Source organism: Callithrix jacchus, chromosome 1, assembly GCF_049354715.1.
Source record: "Callithrix jacchus isolate 240 chromosome 1, calJac240_pri, whole genome shotgun sequence".
NCBI lineage: Eukaryota > Metazoa > Chordata > Mammalia > Primates > Cebidae > Callithrix > Callithrix jacchus.
Genome location: NC_133502.1, coordinates 210,210,585 through 210,225,697, shown reverse-complemented (window position 1 = coordinate 210,225,697; position 15,113 = coordinate 210,210,585). Strand labels below are relative to the sequence as shown.

Below are 15,113 nucleotides of genomic sequence, written 5' to 3'. Positions count from 1 at the left end.
GACTTACTTGGTGAGGGTGGGGGTGGCTTCATCCAGGGTGGAAGCGCTGTGAGCCCCGTTGACCATCTGGCCCTGGGAGGGCATGACAAGGGAGAGGGTCACGCTGGTCTTGCTGGTGCTCTGGGCACTGGAGTATGGCACAGACACAGGGTACACTCGTCCCCCTGCAGCTTTGGGAGGAAGAGAGTGGGGGCCTCAGGCAGCGGCTGAGGAGGAACCCAGGGTAGTGGGGGTAGAGCTGCTCCATGGCCTGATGGGGTGGTGCCTGAGGGCTGAGTGTGGGCAGCAGCCACACCTGGCTCCCCAAGCCCAGCAAGGCACCCTGCCCCTTGGGACAGCTTAGGAGGAGTTTCCTTTGGCAGAAACTCTTCCAGGCCAGGCTGGGAACTCATAGCAGTAAAGCCTGCTTGTGCTTGAGGTGCCTCAAGGAAAGGGTTACTGTCTAACTTTCCAAGGCTGCTTTAATCCAGAGGATAAGTTCGCTCCCAGTTGAGCCTGACCCAATAAAAATATGGTTGCAATAACAACAGGCCAAAGGAACTCTAATAACCCTGGTGTCCATGGGAGAACAAATCTGTCTGTGGATGCCTAAGCTTTACCTAAGGTTTGCTTGTTTAAAACAAAGAAAAAACAAAGCAGCCCTCAGGAACTGAAGGTCTTAGCACTGAGCAGCTCTCGGGGAGCCCAGCAGAGAGCAGCCACCTCTTTTTCTCAGAACTTGGTTGAAGAATTACAAAGGCAGGGGCCAGCCACAGTGGCTCATGCCTGTAATCCCAGCATTTTGGGAGGCCGAGGCAGGCAGATCATGAGGTCAGGAGTTTGAGACCAGCCTGGCCAACATGGTGAAACCCCGTTCTTACTAAAAATACAAAAATTAGCTGGGCATGGTGGTGTGCACCTGTAATCCCAGCTACTTGGGAGGCTGAGGCAAGAGAATCACTTGAACCAGGGAGGCAGAGGTTGCAGTAAGCTGCAATCGTGCCATTGCACACCAGCCTGGGCAACAAGAGCAAGACTCTATCTCAGAAAAAAAAAAAAAAAAGAATTACAAAAGCAAAAAGCAAAATGTCCTTCTTCCTGCCCTGCTCCAGTGCAGCCCTGGGACAGACAGGCTTTGGGGCCTGACCATCTGTCCACATGCCTAATCTCTTTGAGGTCCCGTCATTCTTAGCCTCAGTTTCTCCCTCTGGAAAACAGGGGTACCACCTGTTTTTAGGGTTGCCAATGAGGACTGAAGGAAATAATGCAGGTCGTGCTCCTGGCACACCGGAGGCGCTCAACCAGTGGTGGCCATCATCTCTACTATGCGGCTTCACAGCTCTGTGAATTGCTGGCTGGTGCACTCAGGTTCTGGGAGGTTGCCAGGACAGGTGGTATTATCCTCATTTTACAGACAAAAAAGCAAAAATCAACACACAGCACAGAGAGGCTGAAAGTCAAGAGAACCTGGGTTAGAGCCACTCAGAGCCAGGCCTCCTAACTCCATCTCCGTTTTAATCAGCCTTGGCTGTTCTGCACCCACCTCTGGTCCCCAGATGGCATCCCCAGGCACTGCCTGTCTGCACAGCACACGTACCTGGGGCTGAGCTCGTTGTGGGCTGGCTCATTTCGCCCAGTGGGTAGCCAAAGTTCCTCACCAGCAGGGTCATGTCCTCGTGCCGGGGGCAGAACCTGGCACGTTCCCCACCACTGGCAAAGGTGTCGCTGTGGATGCGCTTCACCCGGTCCACCACCGCCTGGGCTACTGCGTCGAGCGAGGTCTGCTTGGCGAACTCAGTGTCAATCATTGCGGCAATCTCCTGGGGCGGGGGCAGGGGGAGTAAGAACCTGGTAAGGAACTGGGGGCGGCCGGGGGGACATGGGCCATAATCTCAGAGCCCCAAATCAGGAGATTTAGTGGTCAATAGCCCAACAGGTGAAGGAAGTGCCTGCCAGCCAAGCTTGCAATCTGAGCCTTTCAAGGTATTCAGGATAATCCTTCTGGAACTTTCTCATTAGGAAGTGTGTGCCCTTGTGATCTCTATAACTGCTGGGTGCACACCTCCAGGAGTGGGGAGAACATCCGCCCCACTAGGTGATTGTGAGGATTAACTAACAATGGTGTGAGAGTGCTCTGGCGGCCACTAAAAAGCCCAGTACAAAGTGTCATTTTTATGAAACACTTTCCTGGAACAAACTTGTTGTAGGTGATGTTATTATCCGTGCTAGGATTTTGTCAGGGGATACAAAATGAAAACGGGGTCCCTGACATCAGAGAAGTCCCTGTCCAGTATACAGACGTTCCTCAATTTAGGATGGGGCTATGTCCTGGGAAACCCAATGTAAGCTGAAAATATTGTAAGCTGAAAAAGCATTGAATGTACCCAACCTACTGACATCATCACTTAGCCTAGCCTATCGTAAATGTGCTCCTAACACTTCCATTAGCCTACAGCTGGGCACAGTCATCTAGCACAAAGTCTATTTTATTCATATATAAGAAAATATCGAATCTCATGTGATTTTTTTTATTTTTTTGAGACAGAGTCTCACTCTGTTGCCCAGGCTGGAGCACAGTGGCACGATCTTGGCTCACCACAACTTCCGCCTCCTAGGTTCAAGCAATTCTTCTGCCTCAGCCTCTCCAGTAGCTGGGATTACAGGCATGGGTCACTAAGCACCAGGTAACTTTTTTTATTGTATTTTTAATAGAGAAGGGGTTTCACCACGTGGCCAGGCTGGTCTCAAACTCCTGACCTCAAGTGATCTGCCCGCCTCGGCCTCTCGGAGTACTGGGATTACAGGCATGAGCCACCATGCCTGGCTGGATCTCGTGTAATTTATTGAGTACTGTATTGACAGTGAAAATCAGAATGGTTGTGGGGTACTTGGAGCACGGTTCCCACTGAATGTGTTTCACTTTCGTACCATCGTAAACTTTCTCTTGGGCGGGGGTAGGAGGGTAGGGCAGGTAATAGGAAATGACCTGGCACCAGTCCTGGTAGGTTTGATTTCATCACTAGGCAGCAATGTCACCTCTGGGAAGACCTTGAACTCCCAAAATGGGCCCGAAATTCCCTACTGTATGTGTAAGTAAGCCCCTGTCCCTCTATGTTATAAAGCTACCGGAAGGAATGGTAAGCTGTAAGAGGTGAAGAAATCAGAACACAGGCTGGTGGGGTGGTTCCAGCCTGTAATGCCTAGAACTTTGCGAGTCTGAGGCGGGCGGATCACCTGAGGTCATGAGTTTGAGATCAGCCTGGCCAACATGGTGAATGAAACCCCATCTCTACTAAAAATACAAGAATTAGCCAGGCATGGTGGTGGTACATGCCTGTAGTCCTGGCTATTAGGTAGGCTGAGGCAGGAGAATTGCATGAACCCAGGAGGCGGAGGTTTCAGTGAGCTGAGATGCGCCACTGCACTCCAGACTGGGAAACAGAACAAGACTCTGTCTCAAAAAAAAAAAAAAAAAAGAAAGAAAGAAATCAGAACACAGGAAATGGGATAGTTAGACACTTGAGTAGTAGTAGATCTGCCATTCAATCCAGCATCTACCCAAAAAGAAAATAAGTCATTATATGAAAAAGATACTTGTGTACAACATACGTTTATAGCAGCACAAGTCTCAATTGCAAAGATGTGGAAGCAGCGTAAGTGTCCACTGACTAAAGAGCAGATAAAGAAAATGTGTCTGTGAACTATGGAATACTACTCAGCCGTTCCAAGGAAAGAATGTCTTTTGCAGCAACTCGGATGGAGATGGAGGCCATGATTCTAAGTGAAGTAACACAGGAGTAAAAACCACAAATTGTATGTTGTCTCTCGTAAGTGGAAGCTAAATTATGAGTACGCACAGGGATACAGAGTGATTTAATGGACTTTAGAGATTCAGAGCAGGAAAGTGGCAGTGCTAGGGATTATTTACAACACTACCCGGAAAACTGGTGCGCTAAAATCTGAGAATTCACCACTACGTCATTCATCGCTGTAACAAAAAAACACTGGTACCTCAAAAGCCACTGAAATAAAAATTTACAAATTTTAAAGAAGGCTTTTTCCTCATTATTTTTAATTAAAAAGGACAAGGCAAGCTCGGCATGGTGGCTCATGCCTGTAATCCCAGCATTTTGGGAGGCCAAGGCAGGAGGATTGCTTGAGACCAGGAGTTTGAGATTAACCTGGGCAATACAGTGAGACCCCTCCTCTACCAAACCAAACCAAACAAACAAGCAAAATTAGCCCAGGTGTGCTGACACACACCTATATTTCTAGCTACGCAGGAGGCTAAGGCTGGAGGATCACTTGAAGCCAGGTCGAGGGTGAAGTGAGCCGTGATCACGCCACTGCACTCCAGTATGGGTGACACAGCGAGACCCTGTCTCTTTAAAAAATAAAAATAAAAAGACAAAGCATACAATGTTATCTTCCTACAAGAATCACAACAGGAGGAGGAACACAAACTGAATTTATCTTAGCCAGTCAGCAATGCAAGGTCAGAGAAAGGCAGCTTTCCTTTGAGATCATCCCTAACATGACCGTCTTAAAGTCACGCTTTGGTGACTCTAAGGTATAGGAAAAATAAGCAGCCCCCCACCCCTTCCGGCTGTGGGCCTATGTACCATGCCTGACCTCACTGCAATCCCACAAAGGTAGATGTTACCATCACCACTATAGAAATGAGAAGCGAACTGTAAATTATCTGCCACTCAGGGAGGGCAGTGAAGCCCCCAGGCCCTTGGCAGGAAGTGATGGGGTGCAGGAGGGACTCTTCAGCCACAGCTCTGTGGAGCAGGCCTTATCTCTTTCTCAGCTCTCCTCTTGCCCTGGCCCCTTCCTGGCTGTCCCAGAGCAATGCCGTGCCCACGGCAATTCACATCCATCTCCCCCTCTTCCCTTTAGGCCTTTCTCAGGCCTTGGGGACTGATACTGCTTCAAGCTCAAAATGAGTCAAGTTTTTTTTGGTAGGATGGTGTTTTTAGAGCTCTGGGATTCTCCTTCCCCCAGCTTTGAACTCAGGGGTGTCTGGTGACGGCATCTGAGAATCACAGCTCTAGAAGGCAGCGTGAGCATGCTGCTGCATGGACCAGCCACACTCGCCAGCCGTGGGCTTGGCTGGGCCCAACTCACCTGGTTGGCCTGCCCAGGCCCATGGGCTGCCTCCAGGGCCTTGTACAGCCCCTCTGACATCAGCACCAGGAAGCCAGTCACCCCATCCAGTGGCTGTGCCCCATGAATTTCTGGCTCTGCGATGATTGGTTTGGACTTGGCAGCGCTATGGAGAGTGGAGGGAAGAGCTTTGCTTGGAACAGCCCCCAGGTGGATGCGGTTCTGCTGAGGGGAGGAATCTATACCCAGAATGTAAAATAAAACACATAACCCGACAAGAGGAAAAGAAAGAGAGAAATAGATGGCCAGAAAAACAGACCCATCTTCTTACGGCAGCTGCTAAAATAAAACTTGGAGGACCAGAAAACCTGGCAGGCAGCTGAGTCAGGATGGCAAAGGTTGAATGCCTGATTCTGGCCCATTCCATACAACCTGTCTACAGCGCCTGGTGGTGGCAGGGTGGGGGTGGGACAGCATGAGGGCTAGGTTATCCCTGGGAGCCCACTCCTCTAAGAGGGCAGAGTTATCCTAGGGGCCCAGTCTTTAAGAGGGCAGGGTTATCCCTGGGAGCCCACTCCTCTTGCTATCACTTGAGCTCCTCCAAAACAGGTGACTGGGACCCCAAATACTCTCCATGTGCACAGGGATCCTTTAGTGACTGGGTCAGAGTCATTACACATCAGCACATGTGTGTGCACATGGAGGTAAGTATCCGAAGAGGTGCTGGCAACACCAGCCAGAAGAGTGGAGTCTAGGAACTTCCTGAGGGTCCATCACCTAGGGCTCGGTCCTGGCAGCTGTTATTACATGGAATGGTGCCAGTCTAACTGGCATCATTCAGGTGTGCAGAATGAAAGGGATGGGCACCTTCAGTGACAGCAGTGAGGGGTGTGTAAATGTATCTCCAAACTCATCAAGTTAAATGCATGAAACATGCACAGTCTGTGTAGGTCAATTACACCTTAAGGTTTAAAAAAAAAAATAAGAAAAGACGGAAGGACACATGGTAGGATACGCCAGAACCCGGGTGTTCTGAAAAGGATGCTGGCTCCTCGGCCCCATGACACACACACACACACACACACCCATGTGTGTATATGCACATGTACACAGAGATTTGGTAGCAGGATACACAAGAAACTAGCAGCCTCTGGGGAGGAAGCGAGTCCTAGAGCTTGGAGTAGGAAGACTTCCTTTCCCTGTATAGACCCCAGCACTGTCTGAAGTGTTTCAAGAATGGATGTACTTTCCATTAAGGAAACAGAACCCGACAAATGAGGGACAAACATTCCAAACTCAATTGCCTAGATGGCGTGAGGGCCTGGAGTTTTAACATGCACTTTCTAGGTCGTGAGGCCTGGCTTCTGCTGATAGGAACTCTGGCTTTGGGAACAGCCCTGGCCACGACAATAAATGCCGTGATTGGCATCACACGAGTGAACGCACCTATCTCCCCAAGCAACACTTCACATACAGGTTAGCCGGGGGTTAAAGACACATTTTCCAAATTCAGGCTGCCTGAGTTCAAGCCCCATGACCAGGGTGGGCTGCCTGATGTCTTCATGCCTCTGTTTCTTCTTACGAAATGCCTCTGGGGTGATGGTAGTGCCCATCTCAGGGGGCCGAGTAGGGAGTACATAAAAGCAGATATGTCCCGAGCTCTGCACGGGCTTGGCACAACAAAGCCTCCTCATCATGACATCTCATTTTGCTGCCATGAGCACTGGGGTGACGGTGAGAGGAGGTGTCTTCAGAGGGAAACACACAATTCATCTCACACGTCTGCTGCAGCCATGGGTAGCACCAACCAACAGGCCTGGTCTGTCCATCTCATGCCAACTCTGGCTTCCCCTGTCTCCCCTGTGGAACTGGTTGCTGCCCTCAGCTTTGGCCCAGCTCCCCAACTCTACCCCTTGTCTCTACAAGACCCAACTCCTGGCCTGCTGGGCCTAACCTGCCCCAAAGCAGCCTCTCTGGAGGAAGAAAGTTTGCTTGGGCTCTGAACTACTTTGACTGCATGTCTGTTGCTGGGGCCTATAGTCTGCATCTGGCCTAGGCCTTCTGGTGTCTTTTTTTTTGAAACAGCGTCTTGCTCTGCTGCCCAGGCTGGAGTGCAGTGGCATGATCATGGCTCACTGTAGCCTCAACCTCCTGGCACAATCAATTCTCCCACCTTGGCCTCCCTAGTAGCTTCTGGTCGTTCAAGCACAGGGGGCAGTTGGGCTGGACCTACCTGAGAAGGTCAATGTCCGTGTAGCCATATTTGACCTTGTAATCCCCGATGCGCCGGGTGCTTTCCTGGCCACAGATGATCCCCACCTGCTTGATCTTCCCGGCGTCCAAGCCTACAGAGGGAAACAATGCAACAATCTGCTCCTTGTTCACAAACAGGAACAAAAAGAGGGGGACAGAGACACGGCTGTGGGAAGAAGGCAATAAAGACCCACTGAATAGAAAATGAAGACAACGCCAGGATGCCTGGGAGAGCAGCTGACCCAAAGCCCCTGGTGTCCTCAGTCCCCATGCCCATTAGAACACGCCTCACTCAGAGGCCCTCCTCCAGGCACTGACCGGCATGGAGCAGCTTACCTGCATCTCCCTGCCTATCCTATGTGCCCACGTCTGCCTGGAGCTCCCTGGGAAGGGAAGGGGCAGCTCCACAGCAGCCGGGCTCCCCTAGACTTCTCTGGCCTCTTTCCGTCTCCACAATAAGTATGTGTCTCCTGTGTGCCAGGCGCTGCAGGAAGCATTTCCCTTCACTAACTCTGAACCCTCCTAGTACCCTGAGGTAGGTTATTATTGTCCTTATTACACAGGGTGGAAACTGAAGCACAGAAAACTTAAGTAAGTTCCAACTGCCAACCAGAAAGCAGCAGAGCTGGGATTGAACCCAGGCAGGCTGGCCCGGGAGCCCAAGGTCAGTCCCTTTACTACATGCCTTGCTACCCCACCACCAGAGGGAGATGAAAGGCGAGCCCACGGGATCAGCTCCTGCTCCCACTGACCCCTTGGCCAGGCATTCTCCCCACTCACCCAGCTGTGAAAGGCGGAAGAGCTCGTCCTCATTCTCCGTGGTGTGGTCCACGTTCAGCTGTGTCACCTGCAACCCATCCACTGTCGATTTGCATAAAAGTGCACGGTTTGTACCTGCGGCAGAACGTGAACAGTTAAGCAAAGACCAAGCACAGAGAGAAACAAGACATGCTGGGAAGACAGAGAAAGAAGAGGTAGACATCTCACACGTGGAAATACCTAAAAAGGGAAAAACAGGCTCAGACCAACAGGGTGAGTCATCAGTTAGGGACAGTTGATGATATGAAGGAATTGGGTTTAACTTTTTCAGTGTAATCACAGGATTATGATCTTAATCAAACAGTGAGCCGAGATCACGCCACCGCACTCCAGCCTGGGCAACAGAGTGAGACTCCGTCTCTAAAAAAACCAAACAAACCAGACCTCTTCTCTAGAGATACAGACTGAAATATTTAAAGATAACATGACACAATGTCTAGCGTTTGCTTCAAAATAATGAATGTGAGGACAAAATGCCACAGATAAAAGAAGGCTGGCCACAGTTGATAACTGCTAAGGTTGGGGATGGGCACATGAACGTTCATTAAGTATCAGTCACTCTATTGTTTTACATTGTGGAAAATTTTCCATTAGAGTATTAAAAAAATGGCAGCATCATCAGAAGGGTCTCTACAGAGTTCTTCCTACTGTAACCTGCACCTGTCCAGCCTTCTCACAAACTCCAATGTCCCTGTCACCTAGCCCCATTCGCAGCTGTTTCATGGCCAGGTAACCTCTTCCGGATGCAGTGGCCAAGGCCACCCAGATGGGATGTGACTCACCCAGAACGACTTAGAGGCAGAAGAGGGACTAAAGGCCAGGACGCCTGCCTCCCATCCCGTCCCTTCTCCCTTCCAGCTGGGACTGAGGTGTCACTATGGAGAGGGACGTACAAATGGCCTCAGGAAATCCTAGGTCTAAAGTGTGTGAAGCATCTGGAAAGCAGATTGTCAGATCATGCATTGACCCCTGCAGCTGGCCTCTCTCCAGCCCTCCCCACCCTGGGACAGGAGGGGGCTCACCGACATTGGCGACGTAGAGCTTGTTGTTGAGAAGGACCGCCACAACAGCCATGGCCCCTCCCGAAATTTCCCTCTCCAATGTCTTGAGTCTCTCCAGGATCTTCTGATACTGAGGAGGCAGCTGGTGCTGAGGGACCCCCTACAACCGTCAACAGAGGGGTCAGGGCAGGAAAGAACCATCTGGACCATCTTCCCAGCCCTCTCCCTCCCTTTGCTCTTAAGGGCAAAGATCTGAGGGCCTGGAGGACAGATAGACAGACAGTCCATGGCACAGCCAGGATGAAGCCAGCGCTGCAACTCCATCCAGGGAAAGTTCTTCCAGGAAAGCCGGAGATGACCTGACTCACAGCACAGAGGTCAGCGCTACAGATGCCAGTGGGCGGGCGATGTGAGCAGGTGGGTGACAAGGGTGGGGACCCATTCAGGTCAAAGGACTGCGAAAAGCTTTCCTCATGCCCACCACTGCCCAGCCAATGCTGAGCTTTAGTGTGCAGCTGCCCATAGCAGGGTGGTAAGGTCCCTCACCTGTGGCCACCCACCAGTGTTCCCCATGAGAAACTGCTCCCTAACTCCTGCTGCTCTGGCCCAGTAATGTCAAGACAAAGTAGCTAAGTCCATGCTTCTTGCAAAGCTGGGCCTGGACTTGACTCCCCTGGGTGTGGGCTGGGGAAATTACCTCTGGCAGTTGCGACTGGAGGCTTGCCTTCTCAGCCAAGGCATCGTCAATGGACTCCAGGAAGCTCCTCTCTACCACATCGAAGGCCTGGAGGGACACAGGACAGGGCAAAGACTGGTTCAAAACACCACTGTCACTGGTGCTAAAATGCCCCCTATGAAGAACAGCAACAGCTTCACTGTATTCACTGCAGGTCCTCCTGTGATGGGGCTTTCCGCATGTCGGTTTTGCCTCCAGCCCGGCACTGCAAGGCACTGGCTGCTTCTTGCAGATCCGTGTCTTTGACAAAGCCCTTCAGCCCCATAGGGGTGCGTAGCCAACAGAGGCGGCACTCAGAGGGCTTGGAGGCAGCAGACAGTGCGGAGGCTAAGAGCAAAGGCTTGGAGTAGGCCCAGCTGGTGTGACCTCTGGACACCTCAGTCTCACACAACAGAGGTTAAGTGTTGTTCCGAGGGTAAGTCCAGCCTGGCACTCAGCATGGCACCTGCTCAGAGAAACTGCCAGGACTATGACAGCTCCCATGATTACTACGACTTCTTCCTGGGAGGCTTCTGTCAAACTCTGCTGGCCCTGGGACACTGGTGACACTGACAACTCCCCCTGGGTGTGAGATCTGCTGACAATCACTGGCCATGGAGCCTGAGGCCATGAAGGGGAGGAAAAGGCTGGCACCACTGTTCTCTGGGAACAGAAGCCCATCTTCTCATCTAAAATGGGCCTGAGACATGCTCCTGAAAGGAGATGCCAGGAGGAAAATTCCCAACAGTGCAAGCAGAAAGGTGGAACCAGCGAATGATGGCAGCACCCCATCAAAAAGGGGAGGCAAGGTCTTCCCTGAATGCCCAGATATGCTTCCTGCACCTGGAGGCTGAGCACCTGGCTACATGAGAAAGAAATGGGTAGCTCCGAATGACCCCATTCCGACCAGGCCTTGCCCTGCTCCTACTTGACACCTCTCTCCATGCTCACATCCCTAAATCCCCCCGTCTCCAGCAGTACCTCCCCTGTCAGCTCTGCTAGCCACTGAAGGCCTGCTGCTTGCTGGCTGGTCCTGGACTCCTAGAGAAGGGGCCCCTATGCCGGGAGCTGCTTCTCTATCACGGTGAAGGGGCCGGCAGGATCTTTACACCAACCCTGGCAACGTGCTAGACGTGCAGGGCCCAGGCCCTGGGGGTGGGGGACACGATGGAGCCAGGTTACTGCCAGCCCCAGCACCATTACCTGCAGCAGCACGCGCCGCACGTCGGCCTCAGCATGCTCAACATTCAGCTGGCCCAGGAGGAGCTCCGCGGACAGCCGCTGGGCCACGAAGTTGGTCACCCGGTTGCCATCGTAGCCGTTGAAGACCCCATACAGGAAGCAGTTGTTCTCACTCCTGGCAGTGGGAGAGGGCAGAGGGAGGACTAAGACCAGGGTCTCACACGGAGGTGGAAGGAGAAAGGGAAAGGAATTGGGGGAGGCTAAAGCTACAGCGGCTGCAGCTTCAGGCACCGACCTGGGTCCCCCTGCTTTGGGCATCATTTCACTCTGGTGGCTATGACCTTCTGGGATACCCTCCTCCCCATGCTCACACTACCCCATCAGAGGAAACCCTTGGCTGGTCTAAAGTCCAGCAGTATAAAGGGCAGCAGCAGAGGCCACCTCCCACAGGCCACATCTCACTGGCAAGCTCATATGAGAAAGCTGCAAAGTCAATGTCTTTCCTTGCAAACTCACCAACTCCCTGGGTCCAGGACCAAAATGCTGGCACACACACCTGAACTTGAGCCAGCTGTCCTCTGGCGGGTGGCTCTCAGTGCCCTTGCCATCAGCAGAGTAGCTTCGGTTGGAGGCTGAGCCAACCCCAGAGAGGTGGCAGAGCGGAAGGTCGTCTGTCCAGCTTGGCTGCTGCTCCTGGGGAAGGACACCAGGAAGCCGTGAGGCACCACTGCTTCTGCAGCGTAGATCCCACTTCATCTTTTTCTTCTGCAACAAAAACCTAGCAGGCCGGCAGCCCTACACAGAGGGTTCCACTTCCCTTGGGAAAACAAAGATGTTTGTATGAACAGACACCTGCAGAAGGGTTTGCTGTTTTTATGGCTAGTCTACAAACTAGTTCCCCAGGAAAACGGAAAGACTCCAGCATTCCAAAGGCAAGGTGCAGCAATGGCCTCCAGGAGTGAGCTGTTATGAAACCTAGTGAAACACATACAAAGGTCTCAAACTCTTGACAGGAAACTCTTTGGGGCCTGCACCTCTTACTGCACTGGCTCCAAATGCACACTGCAAAGGAATCCCTTGGGCACTGGTTGAAACTGCAGGCTGCAGGCCCCACCCTCAGAATGACTGATCTGGGCAGGACCCAGGACATCTGAAGTACAGGCCGCTCCCCACGAGTGATGCTTTCAGGTGACCTAAGACTCACCCTAGAGAAACTCTGACTTGTCACTCTCTCTGACACTGGGGCCTCCAAGTGCCAGGGAGAGTGACTGAGACTGGCTTATAAGTCGGAGTTTATGAGCTAGTTTGTAAGACATCCTCAGGCCACCCCGACATCCCCTCCCATCTCCCCTGCCACATCCTTCTCCCCCAGTCCCAAATGCCTGCAGGCCTGTCCATCCCCTGCTCTTTGCCTCCACGTGAACACCCTCCTCCTTGCCTCACAATTCTCCAGGTCCTTCGGGACTCTCTGGCTCAGGAGTCACCACCTCCAGGTGGTCTTCCTTCAGGATGACCCTCCCCAGGACTGGCTGATGGCCCTCTCATGTACCCCGACTGTACCCTGATTACAGCACCCTAGTCTGTTTGCAACACCCACTCCACCGTAGAGGATCTCAAACCAGGCTGTTCAGCATAATCAATGCACAGCTTTAAACACACTCACAGGGTCCAGGCCCCGACCCCGGCCCAAACACAAATGCTGAATTTCCCAATCTCCCTACGGTACACCCTGAGCATCTGTATTTTTTTAAGGCCCAGGAACAACTTTGATGCAAGGCCCAGGTGCCATTTCTTGCCCTAGATCTGGCCTCCCACCTGAGAAGTGTGCCCTGTTTACAAGGGCACTCCCAAGACCATCATGCGGAACTAGAGCAAACTGGAATAACTGGGAGAACCACAGCAATTTCAAGGAAGATAAAATTTGTATTGGCTGGGTGCAGTGGCTCACACCTGCAACCCCGGCACTTTGGGAAGCTGAGGAGGGGAGACCATTTGGTGTCAGGAATTTGAGACCAGCCTGGCCAACTTGGTGAAATCCCATCTGTCTCTACTAAAAACAAAAAAAAAGCCAGGCGTGGTGGCAAATGCCTGTAATCCCAGCTACTGGGGAGGCTGAGGCAGGAAAACTGCTTGAACCCAGGAGTCAGAGGTTGCAGTGAGCTGAGATCATGCCATTGCACTCCAGTCTGGGCAACAAGAGTGAGAGTCCGTCTCAAAAAAAAAAATAATAATAATAATAAAACTGTATTGAAAGCTTTATTGAAACATTAAACAAACACAAGCTACAGCAATCAGATAAGAGAAAGAAACCAAGGGCAACCACACTGGCAAGGAAGATGTTAAATGATCCTTATTTGCAGGTGACATAATCTTGTATTTGGAAAAACCTAGACTCCACCAAAAAACGATTAGAATCGATAAAACAAATTCAGTAAAGTTGCAGGATATGGAATCAACATACAAAAATCAGTAGCGTTTCTATATGCTGACAGTGAAGAATATGAAGAAGAAATCAAACACGCACGGATACTGGCGGCACCTTCTTACAAGTTATTGTTAACCGTCTTCCAGAAACGATGCGGAAACTGCTCCAACAGGCTTTTGCAATTAAACAAAAAAAGCCTGTGGTTAGCTTTTGTGGCAAACTGTGGCTTCTGTTAGTCATATACTGATAGGAGTGACTTCACTTTTTTCATTTTAATTGCTTTTATTCTGCGTTTATCTATTTTGGTGCTTTAGTTCTACATTTTGCACCCTGGAGCAACTTCTGCAGGGTGTGGGAGTTTGTTTTATTTTTAAATTAACATGGAGTAAAACTGGCTTTTGGGACACGCACATCTATGAATGCTGACACATGCACAGATGTAACTACCACACTCTCAGGATACAGGGCAGCTCCAGCACTCCCTTCCCTAATCCCTAGCAACCTGTTTCCCACTGCTCTGGCTTTGTCTCTAAAGCATGTCACATTAAAGGCCAGGTGCAGTGGCCCACGCCTGTAATCCCAGCACTTTGGGAGGCCAAGGGGGGTTGATCACTTGAGGTCAGGGCTTTGAGACCAAGCTGGCCATTGTGGTGAAACCCTGTCTCTACTAAAAATACAAAAATTGGCTGGGTGTGGTGGTTGCACACCTATAATTCCAGCTACTTGAGAGGCTGAGGCATGAGAATCACTTGAACCAGAGAGGCGGAGGTTGCCATGAGATGAGATCGCACACCACTGCATTCCAGCCTGGGTGACGGTGTGACACTCTGTCTCCAAAAACAAAAAAAGAATGTCACATAAATGAAATGATACAGTAAACATAACCTCCTGAGACTGGCTTCTTTCACTCAACATTATGTCTCTAAGAATCATCCAAGTTGCTGGCTTGTGTACACCAATAGTCTGTTTCTCTCTTTTGCCGAGTAATATATAACATTGTTCGTATGTACAATAGTTTGTATATCCATTCATCTACTGAATGACACTTGGGCTGTTATGTTTTTTATAACACGAAGAGATGTGCTATAAACATTCATGTACAGGTTTTTGTGTGAACGTAACTTCATTTCTCCTGGTAAATACCTAGGAGTGAGATTGCTGGGTCCTACGGCAAGCATATGTTTAACTTTGCAAGAACCTGTCAAACCGTTTTCCAGAGCAGCTGACCCATTTGCATTTCCAGTGTTGAGTTCCCGTTGCTCCACATCCTCGCCACCGCGTGGTACTGTCTCTTCCTTTTTCTTAATTTAGAAATTCTAAGAGGCAGTAGTGGTATCTCATCATGGCTTTAATCTGCACTTCCTAACGGCTAACAATGCTGAGCATCCTTCATGTGCTTACCTGGCATCTACTCACCCTCTCTGGTAAATCACTTGTTTCAGTTTTTTGCCCATTTTTAAATTAGGTTATTTTCTCAACTATTGTGTTCCGAGAGTTCTTTCTATTTGTAGCTTAGCATTTCATTCACATAGTAGTGTCTTTTGCAGAGCAAAAGGTTTTAGTTTAGATGAAGTCCATTTAATGATTTTTTTTCTCTTTCATGGTTCATGCTTTTGGAGTCATGTTCAGC

The 15,113-nt window shown here is 50.6% G+C and overlaps 1 protein-coding gene across 1 annotated transcript in view; it reads right to left on the bottom strand.

The window, feature by feature from the left end:
- Positions 1-15,113, bottom strand: part of TAB1 (TGF-beta activated kinase 1 (MAP3K7) binding protein 1) — a 30,464-nt gene that overhangs the window by 3,922 nt on the left and 11,429 nt on the right. The window contains exons 2-10 of the mRNA XM_002763495.6: positions 11,615-11,751; positions 11,080-11,233; positions 9,859-9,945; positions 9,183-9,321; positions 8,122-8,235; positions 7,322-7,433; positions 5,110-5,254; positions 1,577-1,799; positions 8-170 (exon numbers count right to left, since the gene is read on the bottom strand). Of these exons, the coding sequence (XP_002763541.1) occupies positions 8-170; positions 1,577-1,799; positions 5,110-5,254; positions 7,322-7,433; positions 8,122-8,235; positions 9,183-9,321; positions 9,859-9,945; positions 11,080-11,233; positions 11,615-11,751 (1,274 nt within the window). The remainder of the gene's footprint in view (positions 1-7; positions 171-1,576; positions 1,800-5,109; positions 5,255-7,321; positions 7,434-8,121; positions 8,236-9,182; positions 9,322-9,858; positions 9,946-11,079; positions 11,234-11,614; positions 11,752-15,113) is intronic.